Source organism: Falco rusticolus, chromosome 7, assembly GCF_015220075.1.
Source record: "Falco rusticolus isolate bFalRus1 chromosome 7, bFalRus1.pri, whole genome shotgun sequence".
Lineage (NCBI taxonomy): Eukaryota > Metazoa > Chordata > Aves > Falconiformes > Falconidae > Falco > Falco rusticolus.
In genome coordinates this window covers 50,386,749-50,401,521 of record NC_051193.1, presented here as the reverse complement: position 1 = coordinate 50,401,521, position 14,773 = coordinate 50,386,749, and the positions used below count along the sequence as shown (strand labels likewise).

At 41.1% G+C, this 14,773-nt stretch overlaps 1 protein-coding gene across 2 annotated transcripts; it reads left to right on the top strand.

Moving 5' to 3' along the window:
• Positions 1-46: 46 nt before the first annotated feature.
• On the top strand, positions 47-14,071 carry DCAF4 (DDB1 and CUL4 associated factor 4). Of its 2 annotated transcripts, none has more exons than XM_037393282.1 (14): positions 47-119; positions 820-935; positions 2,239-2,321; positions 4,058-4,215; positions 5,695-5,777; positions 6,422-6,524; positions 7,503-7,646; positions 8,111-8,160; positions 9,440-9,519; positions 11,179-11,274; positions 11,385-11,482; positions 12,189-12,365; positions 12,591-12,705; positions 13,669-14,071. In XM_037393282.1, the coding sequence occupies exons 2-14, from the start codon at positions 826-828 to the stop codon at positions 13,860-13,862; spliced, it is 1,491 nt and encodes a 496-aa protein (XP_037249179.1). In that variant the 5' UTR covers positions 47-119; positions 820-825; the 3' UTR covers positions 13,863-14,071. The 2 variants fall into 2 exon arrangements, with proteins under 2 accessions (XP_037249179.1, XP_037249180.1); XM_037393283.1 differs by lacking the exon at positions 47-119 and adding an exon at positions 126-241.
• Positions 14,072-14,773: the final 702 nt, after the last annotated feature.

The window sequence follows — 14,773 nt, the reverse complement described above, 5'->3', positions numbered from 1 at the left end:
GGCGGGTGAGCTGTCCGTCAGGCGGCGGGCGCGGGCCAGTCAGACGCGCTCGGCGGAGCGTGGGCGGGGCCTCGGTGGCAGGGCGGAAGCGGCGGGCTCCGGCGCCGAGGACGGAGTCGGTGAGGGAAGGGCGCCGGGGTGCGCCTCTGCCTGAGGGGCTTCTGGCTTCAGCGCGGCGGGCGAGCTGGGGAGCCGGTCTCGGCCCAGCAGGGAGGTCGACAGGCGCGAGGAAGCGCCCGTAGTACGTGTGGGTCTCGCCGGCTGACAGAACGGTGGTCGGGGCTGCGGGCCCGTAGGGCCGGCCTGGCCGCCGTAGCGCGGGAAGGCGCCCTCCGGCAGGCTGCCGCCCTCCGGCGGGCTGCCGCCGGCCTGTACCGCCGCGTCCCCGCGGGAGTAGCGTGGGGCCGGGGCCGGGGCCTGGGCCTGGGGCGGGCGAGCAGGACGGCCCCGGCCGGAGGCGGCCACGCCGCCATTGCTCGTTCGGTTTGTCCCCCCCGGCAGGCAGCGCCCACGGCAGAGCTTGGCGGGGGGCGCTCGTCAGCGCTGCAGGCGGGGTGCCGCGCCGCGCCGTGCCTAGCGCAGCCCCCGTCAGACGGGCGGGGGGCTGTGCTGCCGTTCTGTTCTTAAAGATCTGATGCCCTTTGGACTTGAAAGAGTTTCTCTTTATTTTTTTTCAGTGTGCCTCCTTGGTTTTGATCTCTAGGCCACTGTGAAGCTACTTGAAACTGGTTGAAAAGCGGCTGTGTTAAGAGACTGTCTTATATGTTGGACCGTTCCAGGCCAGTAGTGTTGAAGTACGTGTGTATGTTTGCTTTATAGGTAGACATGAAGAGAAATTACTGGAGAGGCAAAAAAAAGCGTGGCTGGAGCAGTCACAAGAACAGCTACCATCCCCATGGGTACAGAAGACCCGACCACAATAACCGTACTGAAAGGCAAGTATACACAGCTTGCACTTAGCATGGGTTAACCCGTTAGATGTGATGCCTAATTAAATTTTCAGAATGGTGGCTATCTGGAACTGGGAAGGTTGCCATCTAAAAATCTAGTCGACAGTACTTGCGGTCTATCTGTCATCCCCAGTGGGAATGGAGTGACATTGGTTTCTGGAAATGTGTCATATGTTCACAACTGTATATAAACTTTAGAACTACACTTGCCTGTGTTTGAGCTATTTTTATGGCTCTCTTTCTTTCCCGTGTTCCTTCCTTGGTGCCTCTTGCAGGAATAAAAGAGGCCAACCCTTTGCTTTAGTGCTCTAAATATATTTTTTGAGAAAGAGACACATACACATACGTATGAGCTGCCCCGTTAGTTGTATTTGTGTAAGAAAAGTTAGAAACACAAATGGGCCCTAATTTAGTGAATATAGAATTAAAAGTATTTTATTAAAAAGCTTTAAATGGAAGTGCTTGGGTTTGGTGTTTTGCCTCTTGTAGATCAGTTCTTTAACTTTTCATAGTTGTATAATCAAGCAGCAATACAGCTGGTATTAGAACTAGAATTTTTTTTGTCATTTTGTTTTCAGTAAATTACGATTCTTGCAAAATATCTTGGCCTAATGCTTTTAAGATGACATGTAATAAGACCTGTCTTAAAAAGTGAGAATTGTATGGATGATTCAGAAAACATCCCAGTGGAATTTTGCTCATCAGTACTGAATGTGCCTGTTCAAATTCCTTGAAAAAAAAGAAAGCTGCAGTTACCCTGTCAGCTGTGATGTTTATTACAAAAGCAGAGACTTTTCTTTCTTAGAGTTTACATTATACTTTTGTTTACTTTACATGTTTCTGAACCTTAATGAAATTCTTGTCATGAAGGGAATGGCAAAATATTTTTGACTTGACATCAGTGTTTCACCCACACTGTATCTCACTTTATGCTTTGAAGATTTACACGTTTTCAAGGGTGTGCTTTTCTTTTAATAAGGGAATATGGTAAAATGCCCAGAATTAATCTTTCGCTGAAAAGAGTTAAAGGTACTTGTAGAATCAGCAGCCATCTCTAATGTTTTAGCAAGTAATTAAGGCTTTTAAGATGTTAGTGTATCTAATGTTCTTGAGAGGGTTTTAGGCTGAATGTTACTGTTTCATTTTCATAGCTTAGCATATGGTGATATCACAGCCCTGCAAAATTGTCCTCCATTAATGTCAATAACAAGCTGCTTTCTAGATTCTTTGCGGGAAAGGTGTGCAGGACAATTGTGAGCCTGTCTTTGAAGGCAGTGCTGTTTTTTAGGCTGGAACAGGAGGAACCTCAGACTGCAGTGAATGCAGGCCCCAGCAGCAGTGGATCTTTAACGCAGAACTCTGTAGTACAAGGTAAGAGACCATGTTCATGGGTCAAAAATCAGTATCTATATTCTGATTGTATGAAAAAAGCAATAGTAGCTGTGTTAATAGTATGGTTTTACAGGAAGGATATAAGCAGTAAAGTTTGTAGAGAAAAGTAGCATCAGGTGATATAAAAAGATGTAGTAAGTGAAGATCTAGAGAACAGGGCCAAATGCACTTGCAGGCCCACAAGTGCTTCTCATGTTTGAAAACTTGTGTGCTTAGCCAAGCTGATATAAACTGAAAAAAACAGAATTCTGTTTCCCTTTTCAGAAATGCTGCTTTGGGAAGAAAATGAACTTTGGGGTCTTTCTCATGCTGAAGATGTTATAAAACACATCTTTCAATAGAAACATTAAGTTAGGAAAGAAAATAAGAAAAAAAAAGAGCATATAAAAATTATAACTTGCATCCAGTTATTCAGTTGAATAGACATAATGATCCACCATTTTGGGCTGAGGGGCAAAAATCATCTCTCTCTATGCCTTCAGTGTATTTTATAGTCTGTAAGAAATGCACTATGGCTAAATGTTTTTTAATTGTCAGGGAGTGAACTGGTGAAACCAGAATTGATACAGTAGCAGTGCTGTTGAGGAAGATGTACTGTTTGCATTCTGGTTTCCTGACTCATTAAAAAACCCTAGCAAAGGTGAAGCCCGTGGGAATGTACATTTCTCCACAACAGGAGAGTCCTGAAACACCACTTGAACCTCTTAGCAACAGACAAAGCCAGAGTTTAGAGAGGCCTTTTTTCTATGTCACCTTTTTGTGCTTAAGAGATTGTGAGCATGTTAGCAGATTTATCCTGCAAAACATTTATTGCTGTGTAATTAGATTCTGTATACAAAATGCAGTGTGCTTTTATGAACATTACTGATTCATTCACTGACTTTGTATTTTTCTTGACCTGAATAAAATTTGGTCACCTTTGCTAAGGTGTCGCTAAGCTGAAACCTAAAAGATGCTGACAAGGACCTGAATTATAAGCAGCAGCAAAAAGAGGTTACTTCAAATGCAATTTCTGGTAGCAGATAAAGGTTTAAATAAACTCTTAATGAAATATTAACACTCACCTCTTGTGAATAAAATCCTTTTTCTTGATACAATGTACCATTACGAATCTGTCAAAGTATTTTACCTGTCTGCCTCTGTGAATTTACCTGGGCAGTAAAGCACTAAAATTAAAAGTTTCTCTCACTCCAATTTATCTTTGGATGGAGCCTCTGTGTGTTATCCAGATGTACTCTTTATTGCATCTTAATTGCTCCTATGTGTTGAAAAAGTGGTTTGTTCTGGGAAGTGAATCACTTTATTTTGGTTTGAGTGATACCTCATAATCAGTTTTGTTTGTTTGGAACTGCCCTACCTAGTCTTTTAACCAAGAGTGTCCTTTCTTGATTCGTTTATGAAGAAAAGTTATTTTAGTTCTGTAGCAAAACCTTTCCTTTCTGCTTCTCTGATCTGGCTGAATTTCATCTTGGTCAGTGGTGATGTCCCTTCTGTACCTGTGTAACAGTAGTGCATTTGAAAACTGTACATTTTTTTTTCCTTTAAGTGGTTGTCATCTATTCCTAGTCTCTTTATCATGCTTGGGACCTGTTGGGAGCAAGAGCTTTGAACCTTGTGACTGATGTTCCCATGAAGATGTGGGATGTCAAATAGCTATAAACAAACATAGTTATCCATCTGAATTTGCCTGGGTTTTGCCATTTTTCCCCCCTAAGAACTGCCGGGATTTTACTATGACTCAGAAAAGAACCGCTACTTTCGCCTGCTGCCCGGACATAATAACTACAACCCACTCACCAAGGAGAGCATTCAGTACAAGACAATGGAATGCAAAAGACTGAGACTCTTGGAAGAGGAAGAAAAACAAAAGAAGGTACGTTCTGAAAAAGATTGCAATTGGGCTTTATTGTGTGCTGGCCCAGACAGATTATAAACTAAAGCCTTTCAGTTCTGACATTGGGTACAGTTCCCTAAGCTGTCTGATAAAATGAAAATTTCTTCTTGCTGAAAATTTATAGCCTTGAAGCCTTTTGTTTGGCTGTTCCACACAAGAATGAAAGCAAGTAGTTACAAACAAAAAAATCAGTAAAGAGGCAGGAACTGTGCTCAGAATTGCAGATTGTCCAGCAGTTACACTTGAGTCAGGACATTGGACACCAGGTTTCAAATCCCTGCCTTGAATTGGCAAAGTGGGGTCTTGATTTGAAGTTTTCCACATGTTTAGTAAGTGTATTGATCATATTCCTGGACCCTTAAACAATACTAATGATACTTTGTGGAAACAGCTTGTGGCTTTCTCACGAAGAATTTTTTTAGACAGGTAAAATCAAGGCAGGTCTTATATTTATGCCTGGAAAGCCTATATACCTTTCATCATGAACTGTTACAGCAGAGTTAATGTGATGCTGCATATCGCTAATATGGGTAACATACCCTACAAGGATGCTCTTCAATTATCTGAAAGTCTTACAACTTTATAAATCAGCTTAAATAAGCTCAGCTTAAATACGCTGTCATTTCGAAGAAGCAAGCAGGACTTTTCTCCTTAAGTAATGAAGTTCTCACTTCAAGCAGCTACCCAGCTTTTCAGTCTTCACTGTGAAAGTGCTGCTGTTGGTTCAGATTTGGCTTTTGGGGTTTTTTTTGGCTGTTCTATCTGTTTCCATTAGCAGTTTAGGTTTCATAGAAACCAAAAAGCTGCTGGCCATATTGCTGTTAATGAGAACTGTGGTTATACATCTCTCCTCAAAATCTGGCTATTGAATCAGACATCTGAATTAGGCTCCCAGACAAGAACATTTTGACTCTTAAATGGTTACTTTGTCTGAGCATTACCAAAAATATTTTTTACTCTGTAACTCTGCGAAGTACTCTTATCCTTTGGTCTCCACAGAAGGTGTTTGCTGGAAACTTTAAAAAATTATAAATGAAAAAGTAGCTTTGTGCAGCAGTAAGACTGCATAGTTAATAGCATTCCTGTTGTGGTAGAAAATTTTGCTGTATAGTAAGAATTTAAGGTATTATAGTGAAACCAGAAGGTGACTTCACGCCTTAATGTGGTACTGCTGATTATGTCAAAAGAAAACAATGGCTGTTGGTTTTGGAGGGGGTTTTTACCAGTTTTTGTATTTATACAAAACACACCAGATCTCACAGGAATATATTCTTGTCTGCTTACTGCAGTACACCAAATACATGGTGCTGGAATGTGTTTTACAGACATCTGAAATTTTAGTGTGTATAGGCTAGAGGAAGAAGTTACCTAAATGTCCCAAATGTCTAAGACCCACAGCCATGTTTGAATCATAAACAAGCAAATAACTGAATATGCTGCCATGTTGTTCTCTTCCAGAAAACAACAAGGGCTGGACTGAACTCATCTGTGCTGTTACAGAAAAGGCAGCTGGGTTTGCTCAGCTCCACAAGTTATTGCAGGTACAAGGATTTGATTTGTCTTCTGTTTGCAATACCAAATTCTGTTGTTAGTGCAACTGTTCCTGCTGGGTTTTTGCTTTTCTTACTGTTCCGCTTAGGCTGAAGAGGAACATATTACTTACAATAAAAAAATAGTTGTGGTTTTTTTATAATCAGATTACTAAAGTAATGAGAAATCAAATGAAAGAGGTTTCCCAGTTTCAGATAAATGGAGTTTAAAATGTCATTGGTTTTTGAGGGGTTTTTTTTTCTGATATGTGCTGTTTTTATGAATACAGTGCACCTTTTCTTTGGATGAACACTCTGCAACTGATGTGACTGTTCCCCCTGCCACCTATTAGAATAGCTAAGCTCAGATTCAGTAACAGCGCAGAAGGCAAGTTAGTAACATGCTATGTTGTTGTTTCTGCTAACGAAGATGTGCTGGGGTTCAAAATAATGGGATGAAATTCCATTAATGTGGAAGATGCACATGTTCATGGGTTATATAAGTTAAATTGCAGCATGCTAGTTGTTCAGGCATTTTATCTTCTGAGATTGAGAAGCAGTTCTGGATATCCTATCCAGAATTCTTTTCATTGGCATTAAACCTAGGCTTACCTGAATTCTTCTCTTTCCCGCTGCTACCCCACCTGCTTTTACAGGCTGGTCCATGAACTAAAAGTGAACTGTATGCAGAGGAGGAAGATAGAAATTCACAGTCCGGACTCCTCAGTTGCTGGAACCAACAATTTTAAAATAATTGTGGTATGTTATGAGAACTGTTAAGTCTTTGGATAAAGAGAGCCTACCTTCTGTGAAAATTCAGGATTTTGTAATCAAACCTTATAGGTCACATTTTGCTTTCAAATATGCATTATTTCTGATGTGTCAGTTCTCAAAAATCTGTGCTTGGTAACTTTGAGAAGGTAGGAAAAGGCTGTTCCTTTCCTAGAAAGGCAAATGATGAAAAGGCTCGATGTGAAAGTGATTTTTTGGCGTTGTTTTTTTTTCCTAAGCTGATCAACATGTTCTCTTGGAAATAAATGGGAGTTGAGTGGAAAATCAGTGCGGGGCTGGGAGGAGAAGTGGAGAGGATTAAAAGAAAATGGAAGAGAGGAATTCTGGGGGTGGCAAAGTCTGTGGCCCAGAGAATCTGTGTAAATACCAGTAAACATTTTACATCTCATGATCTGAAGGCAGTTTCTACTGGTTTTGATGATGCATGTGGAAGAGAGGTCTCTGGAGCAAATATCTTTCATAGTCTTATGTTGGAAGCTCTCCAGGACCAGCTCCTGTCCTTGTAAAAAGAGCACCATAGGTAGCTGAAGCCAGAAACTCGGTGTCATAAAAGAACAGTTGAAATGTAGCAGCAGCCTTTTTACTGTGATCCAACAGCAGGGGAATTCCATGTTCACTTCTGGTAAGGTTTAAATTTTTGTTTTGAGACCTCTACTAATACCATTTGGTGCTTACTAATCAGCCAGAATAAGTGTCTGGACTGATACACTTGGAAAAGAGTATTTATTATTACTCAAGGACTAAAACCTTTTCTTACTCATGTTTTTTTCTGTTCAGGCATATAAAAAGTAGTTTGCCACTTTTTTTAGACGTGAATGGAAAGTGGATGGCGTTAAAGGGATCAGAATTAATGTGTTGCTGCATTAGGTCTAAAATGAAACTCCCTCAAGCTGTGTTTTCCTTTAAGTTTCCAGTGTGTGTGACCAGTAAGCTCTTATTTTACAGGCGGATGTTGCTTGTGAACAGATATTCACTGTGAATGATGTAGAGCATGGAGGATGTAAATATGGCATCATCAACCTCCGTGGTTTGGGGAAGGAGTCTCTCACTGTGGAGATGTATGACAACCTCTACTTCACGAACCGCAAAGTACTGTGTTCTGTACCTGCTTCCTTTGGTGGTTGTTCCTCATTCAGAACGCTGTTCTTGGGAGGCACAGGTGGAAATGCAGGAGGGCTGAGGAAGGGGGTAGGAGGAGAGAATGGAAGAATCTAGCAATGTAAAGCTTGGATAAATGCAGAATAACAGTAAACTTGTGTCTGAAAGACCTCAGTACCAGTGTTAGTTCTCAGGAACATTATGCTACAATTGGAACAGAAAGCTATGCAGAAGTACCAGCTTCCAACGATAGTGCTTACTTCAGAGCTGCAGTTGGCCATAGCTGACAAAACTGATGTTAAGGGCCAGAAACTAAGATTTGCATGCTTCTTAAACATGTTTTCCCAAAATGATATTTATCCTTGAACATGAAGCATATGTAAAACAGGTTTTCATAATCTTCATGCTCAGATTCTTTTAAGGATGATCCTTAGTATGTCTTCTTGTGTCTGAAGGTGAATTCTGTGTGCTGGGCATCATTGACTCATCCAGATTCTCATGTTTTATATCCTTTTAAAAAAGGCAAAATTTCGGTCAGCTTTCACAAGTCTGCATTATGCTACACAGAACAACTAACTTGCAGAAAGACCTCTCATGTAGTTGCCCCATAAATTAAATTTTCTGGAAAACAGAGAAAGTTATAATAATTGAAAGATGTTGGAACTAGTGAGAGAGATGTATGGTTCTGTTACAGATATATGTAGAATTGTTCCAGTATAATAGCAGGTGAAAGACTGTGTTTCCTGCCCTGGAGTTCATTAATAGTGTAAACGCCATATCCAAAATGATCTGGTGTTTAGAAATTGGCTGGGTCACAAGAGCAAGAGAGAGGATTAAGGCAACTACTGTCCTCTTTGAAGTGGACCTCTTTCTAAGTGGGTTGGTTGGTTTGTGTTGTAAACCATCCTCATATTGCTTGGGGCAAGAGGGGAATGGGAGTAATTCATTGGTGTCACGTGCTGCAGCTTTCAGAGCATTTTCTGCAGATCTGTCTCAGAAGAAGATGACGATGGTATAGTAGAGGAAGCAGTAATGGACAGTGCAAGTCCAGAAGAGAGGAAGAAAAGGGGATTTTAATCTGGCAGACGGCAGGCAACAGATGTGCTATTAAAGTGCCAGAAGAAAGGAAATTATATAGAAATGTTCATAATGGCTCATGGGAAAAGCCAAGCAATTCAGGACTGATCCAGAGGGTGGCAGGAGCTCACCAGGCTTGCTCACAGCTGGTTAGGAGTTGGGAACTGTTGGTTTGGTTATTTTGCGCTTTCTTCTAGTCATGTCACAGATTTACCCCACTAAACTTGAAATGCAACTTTCAAATCCTATTTATACCTGGTATAACCTTTAGAAAGTATTTCAATGTAATCTAAAATGAGTCTTCCTTCCCTCCCCAATGTCTGCTGCCTTTTTTCCAACTTAATTCCGTGAACACCAGTTCTGTATTAATGCAGTGTCATTGGCATGAAATATAAGAATAATGATCCATGTAAGCCATGCATGGTTTTTTTCCTATCACTAGAAAGGTGCCTTAGTATTCTTCTTCTCTTGTCTTTCTGGTAGTGAAAATACACAAGCAGGAAAATGAGTTCTTTCTAGTTCTTTCCCATGAAAGAAATGAAAAGTCAAGACTTAATCATAAACTGTAAGACACATCAAAGGCCTTAAAGGGAAAGTTTTGTGAGCTGTGGCAGTGTCAGAGCATTTTGCTTTTTCCAGCTATAAATGTTAGGCAGCTTGTTCCATTCTAGGCAGAAATCTTTGTTTTCCTTAACTCGCTCCAGTAAGCTGTGTCTCATGGGAATTGCAGAAACACCAGGCTGTGCCAGTCTGCTTCCAGCATCGTTGTTCAGCAGCACTAACCCAGGTAGGGTGTTCATGTTGGGTCTCTTCCCTCCAGTTTTTGTTAGCAGTTATGCTATGAAAAGAGCACAAAGGAAAGAGTATTTCTGCACTTTTCTTCAGTAGCCTGTGAGACTTGTATTCTTGGAAAATTTAGGAAGTTTGCAACAGTTTAAGAAGTGAACAGATGAAAGAACTTACTTAAGAATTAATTTACAAGCCATATTCAAAGGACTAGTTTATTTTTAGCTGCTGATGATGTAGTACTTGACTTTGGCAGGAGGACACCTCACTTGTAAAGTAAACATGAGATTTTTCATTAGTAGCTTGGCCTGTAACTAAATACTCAGAAGCTGCACACAAAAAGTACTCAAATTTCCTTACAGACTATATAGAATCCTTGCAGAATCTCTTCTCATAGTAGCTACTTGGGTATGCTCAGTGATTAATTACAGGTGGAAAGCTGGTAAGTGTCTCAGCCCATAGCTCCTTGTACAAGTTCATGCTTAGTTGTGTGTAAGCATGATTGATTTGGAGAATCCTGTCTTAAGTCTGGTGGCTGTAGCTGTATCTTTCCATACGTGTTTTTTCAGTGTTCTTGGGGGCAGGACTTTATTAATTGGACTTTTTTGATAGATGTCAGAACCATACTTTTTCAGGTCACACAGTACACACAGTCCTCTAACCCAGTTTCCATTCAGACATGATCAGTTAAGTTTGTACAGAGGCAAAGTGTTATAGATAGGAGTTATTAACAGATTTAAAATTTGTAATGGCATGCTGTTTATGCAGCCATTAAAAAAAAAAAAAAAAAAAAAAAAGATGCATAGAGCATGCCCAGTAAAAGATGCATAGAGCATGCCCAGTGGCTCTGTAAAACATTCTAAGCCCTTCACTATAATCAGATGCCCTGAGTTCCACCAAAGTCCTCGTCTAGTGTTTCCTATTGACTGGTTTAGGTATTTCCAAGTTTCTTGACTTATTTTACTCTCTTAAATTGTTCATTTGAGGGAACCTTGCTAAGTAGAGGAAAGGGATCTTAACCTGGCCAAACCCATGTTTAAACATGTTGCCTGTGCTGGCTGACATGGTATGATCATGGTTGGATGTGTGATGAAGGAAATGAAAACCGAGGACTTAAATTTTATGTCGATTAGTAGACTTTGTGCAGGAGCTACAGGGGGAAGGGTCAAATCCAGGGTATTGTTACTTATTCAGAGGTGGTTTGTTCTTTTTTTAAATAGTCAGGCCAAGAAATTCCAGGTTAGGCTTTAACTAATCTATAGCTTATAAAGTAAATATTTTGTGTTTCTAGCCCACTCATCTTTAAGAAATGGCTTGCTCAGTGCTGTAAGGCAAGTGTTATTTTTCTGTTTCCTGCTGTGGTCAGCCCTCTGACTACTGAATAAATTTCACAGTCTTTCACAATCATCTATCTATATAGACTTCAGCTATATAGTCGTCTTATATATATATATATATATATATATAAAGGACTATATAGTCTCCAGCCTACAGTCATTGTTTCCTGTCTCTTGAGTAGCACAGGGACGTTAACTGGGTAACGTTTTCTCTGCTTCAGATTGAAATGTTGAAAGAAATATGGAAATCTAGATTTGCTTTCTGAGTTATCAACCTGTCCTAACATTTTATGGACACTTCATGTGTTGCTCCTCTCTCCTAGGAGATCGACCTGGAATGCTATGCAGCTTCAAGATATCTACTGCCTGGTCCTGTGCTTGGTGCCTGAATCCCCAAGCAGACAACTGCTTCAGCACAGGTGATCTGCAAGGCTAGCAACCCCTTTATCTCAGCAGGAAAGACTTCTTGCATTAATCTTAAAGCTGCTACCCAAATTACAGCTAAATGAACATAATCTGTCTTCCTTAGGCCTGACGCGACGAGTTCTTGTGACCAATGTAGTAACAGGGCATCGACAGACATTTGGAACCAGTAGTGATGTATTGGCACAACAGTTTGCCAGACAGGTAAGAAGAACCAAACAGCCTTCATTTTTTTTGCTCAGAGCGCTGCCTCTTTGGTGGGCTTTTTGCTCTGTTTTTGATGGGACTCATCATGCTGTACATAAGGTTGTGATTGCTGTTGGATAGCAGTTGCACAACAGAACTGATGTGGTCTGATGCTTGCATATAATTGAATAACAACAAAAAAATATACTGATTTCAAACTCTGTGGCAACAGGGATAATTTCTGTTAATTGTACAGAGGTAAAAAGGAAATGAAGGCATACAGAGAGCACGGTAATAATGCGTTGTAAAATTGTTTTGTTTCTGGCAAATGACCTCATTTTGTTAATACACAGTGTATTGTCTCCATCAAGAAGGAGAAAACCTTTATAAAATACTAATGGACTTGTTCACAAAGATTTAGTAAGAGGGGTGAAATTGGAATATGAGAATTCCAGTCCTGTCTTGCTATTACGTTAAACTAAGTTCCTACTTACCTAGCTGAACTTTTACAGCTGAAGTAAATAGGTGAGGCTTGAATGGATCTAATGAGTTGACTGAAAAATGTGGCAGTGTGTAATAATTCTGATTCGTAATGCTTGTGTTAATAAAATAATTTGATAACTGCAACAGAGCACTCAGAAGCTTGACACAGATTGTGTCTGTATAACTTGTAAGATCCTTTCAGATGTTACACAGTACGTTGCTTTCTCTTGGGTTCTTCCAGACCCCAGTGCTGTACAATGGCTGCCGTTCAGGCGAGGTTTTCAGCATTGATGTGCGTCAACGCAACCAAAAGGGCCAGAGCTGGAAAGCAATTCGTCTCTTCCATGACTCAGCAGTTACATCTATTCGCCTTCTTGAGGCTGAACATTATCTTATGGCAGCAGATATGGCTGGAAAGGTATGGGCTTGTTGCATTTGGGATATTCTGTTCCTTTGGGGGAACAGAATGTGGGCATTAACGGGTGTTATCTCAAGCCTGAGGGCAGATGCCTGTTTTTGTGGTATAGTATGGAACTGGGTAGTAGTTCCATATACAGGTCCTCTTCCAGATCCACTTATAAGCCATCAAGTGCTCTCTGCTTAGTTAATGTATCCTCTTTCAAACACTTGCTTCAACTTGCAGATAAAACTGTGGGACCTGAGAACAGTAAAATGTGTGAAGCAGTACAAAGGTCATCACAATGAATACGCTATTCTTCCTTTGCACGTAAATGAGGAGGAAGGACTTCTTACAGCAGGTGGGTTGACCTTTTTCCCCCTCTATTTGTAGAACGCATGGCAGCGATTTTTCTTGTGCCTGAGGAGTGTTTCTTAGCCACAGCTGTTGGAAACTGAATCCTTTAAAATTCAGGAGAAATTTAGCCTTAGACATACTGTAATATACTGTGACAATAACAGAATAATGTTATGGATGGACACCTACTGTAACCACTCCTGTGTAGCACTTAACAGCTTTATCTGCTGTGTCCTGCAAAAGTCCCATTAGCCATTCCACAGTGTGTCTCAAGATTACAGCAGAAAATGCTTGATTTTGAAGTTCAGGGAAACAACATGAAACTTGCTGATAACTTTATCTAGACACTAAAGGCTGCATCTATATTTTTTTGGTGCTTAAATGGGTAGCGTGATGGACTGAAGCATTGGCATGTAGGCCTAACTCCTTGTAAATTTGTCTGTACCACTCAGGTTCATTCTGAAAGTAATTGGCTGCAGTCTGAGAATTATTTTCTTAGTATTACTGTATTTGGGGTTGGGGGCAGGAAAGGTAACAATAAATGAAGAAAAACCTGTAAGTCTTCATAGTATAGCCAAATTTCACACTGTCACTGTAAACACAGTAACTTCCTCTCACTTGCATTTCTCAATAAGTGACAGAATAATGAGAATTCTTGTTAATTTGACAGTGAGGTTTTCTCCCCTTTTTTGGCTTAGGAGTTTGATAATGAGGAGAGAACTCTTCAATACTGATTTATCATACCTTTTCTTGCATAACAGGAAATGTGCATTTTTTTCCCACTTCTGCAGTATTCAGTGTAGAATTTCTGTTTCATAAAGTATTGGTAAGCACTTTGCCTCTAGTGTGTGTAGAAACAGTCAGGGGTTTTTGCCCGTAGACCACCTGCTTTTGTGATGATAATCTTGTGGAGATGTGTAAAGTACTTCTTGTGTAATGTTGAATTCTGGTGTCCTTTCCTTTCCAGTTGGTCAGGATTGCTACACCAGAATTTGGAGTCTCCAAGATGCCCATCTGCTCAGAACCATCCCTTCTCCCCACCCGTCCTCCAAAGATGCCATTCCCAGTGTGGTGTTTTCTTCAAGACTTGGGGGCAGCCGAGGAGTTCCTGGCTTACTCATGGCTGTCAGACAGGATCTCTACCACTTCTCCTACAACTGACACATTATTCTCCTTAGACCTGGTCTACAAAGCTGCCAGCCTATACATGACTTCAAAATTTTTACACCAGTCACCATGCTGTTGAGTCGCTATGTGCTGCTGTTGCATCTGCTTTACCCATGAAATTCTGAACCTCCTTCAGCAAGTTCAGCAGATCTTGCTGTGTACATCTTAGACAATCTGTAAATAAAAGCTGAATGCTAATTAACTTCTTAGGCAATATTCAGCCTCTTTGAAATCTAGCTGTAAGTTTTGAAAAGCTGGTAACTTCCAGGATCTGTCTCATGCTAGTTGAATTTGCTTTCAAAAGGCTGCTCTGACTTAATCGTAGTTTGGTGGCACAACCATTTAGCTGCAGTTTCATCTACATTAGCAAGCAGGCTGGTGCAACAGTGTGGATTAGCACAGTGGTGTTGAGAAGCTGACACTATAGGTGTTCTGGGGCTTTGGAGCAGCTTTGGTCTGGGTTCCTGCATCAACTGTCTCTACTCCATCTATGGTTGGAAGCAGTCCAAGGAACACCTGTTTCCCCACTCAGGCTGTCACTCCTTTGAGCTGGGCCAAGCTAAACGTTGTCCTTTTCACACAATGGCAGCACGCCCCTGCCCTGCTACCGTTCCTTTTAAAAGGCAGCATGCACAGAACAAGCACCTCTCCTGGTCCAGTAGCCAGGCTGAATGTCCCTGTTAATTTATCATAGTGTTACCTAACCAAGTCCACACCCCTAACCTAGCGTTTGGTCAGCAGTCTGGAATGATAGGTTTGCTCATGCAGCTGCAGCAGGAGGCAAGCCCAGTCTAGACAGACCATGTCCTCTTTGGGGTATGGGATCACTTGTGCAGAGTCGGGGCTTTTGCATACAGAGGTGCAGCTGGGCCCTCAGCAGCAAAGGTGTAGCATCAGCTCACATA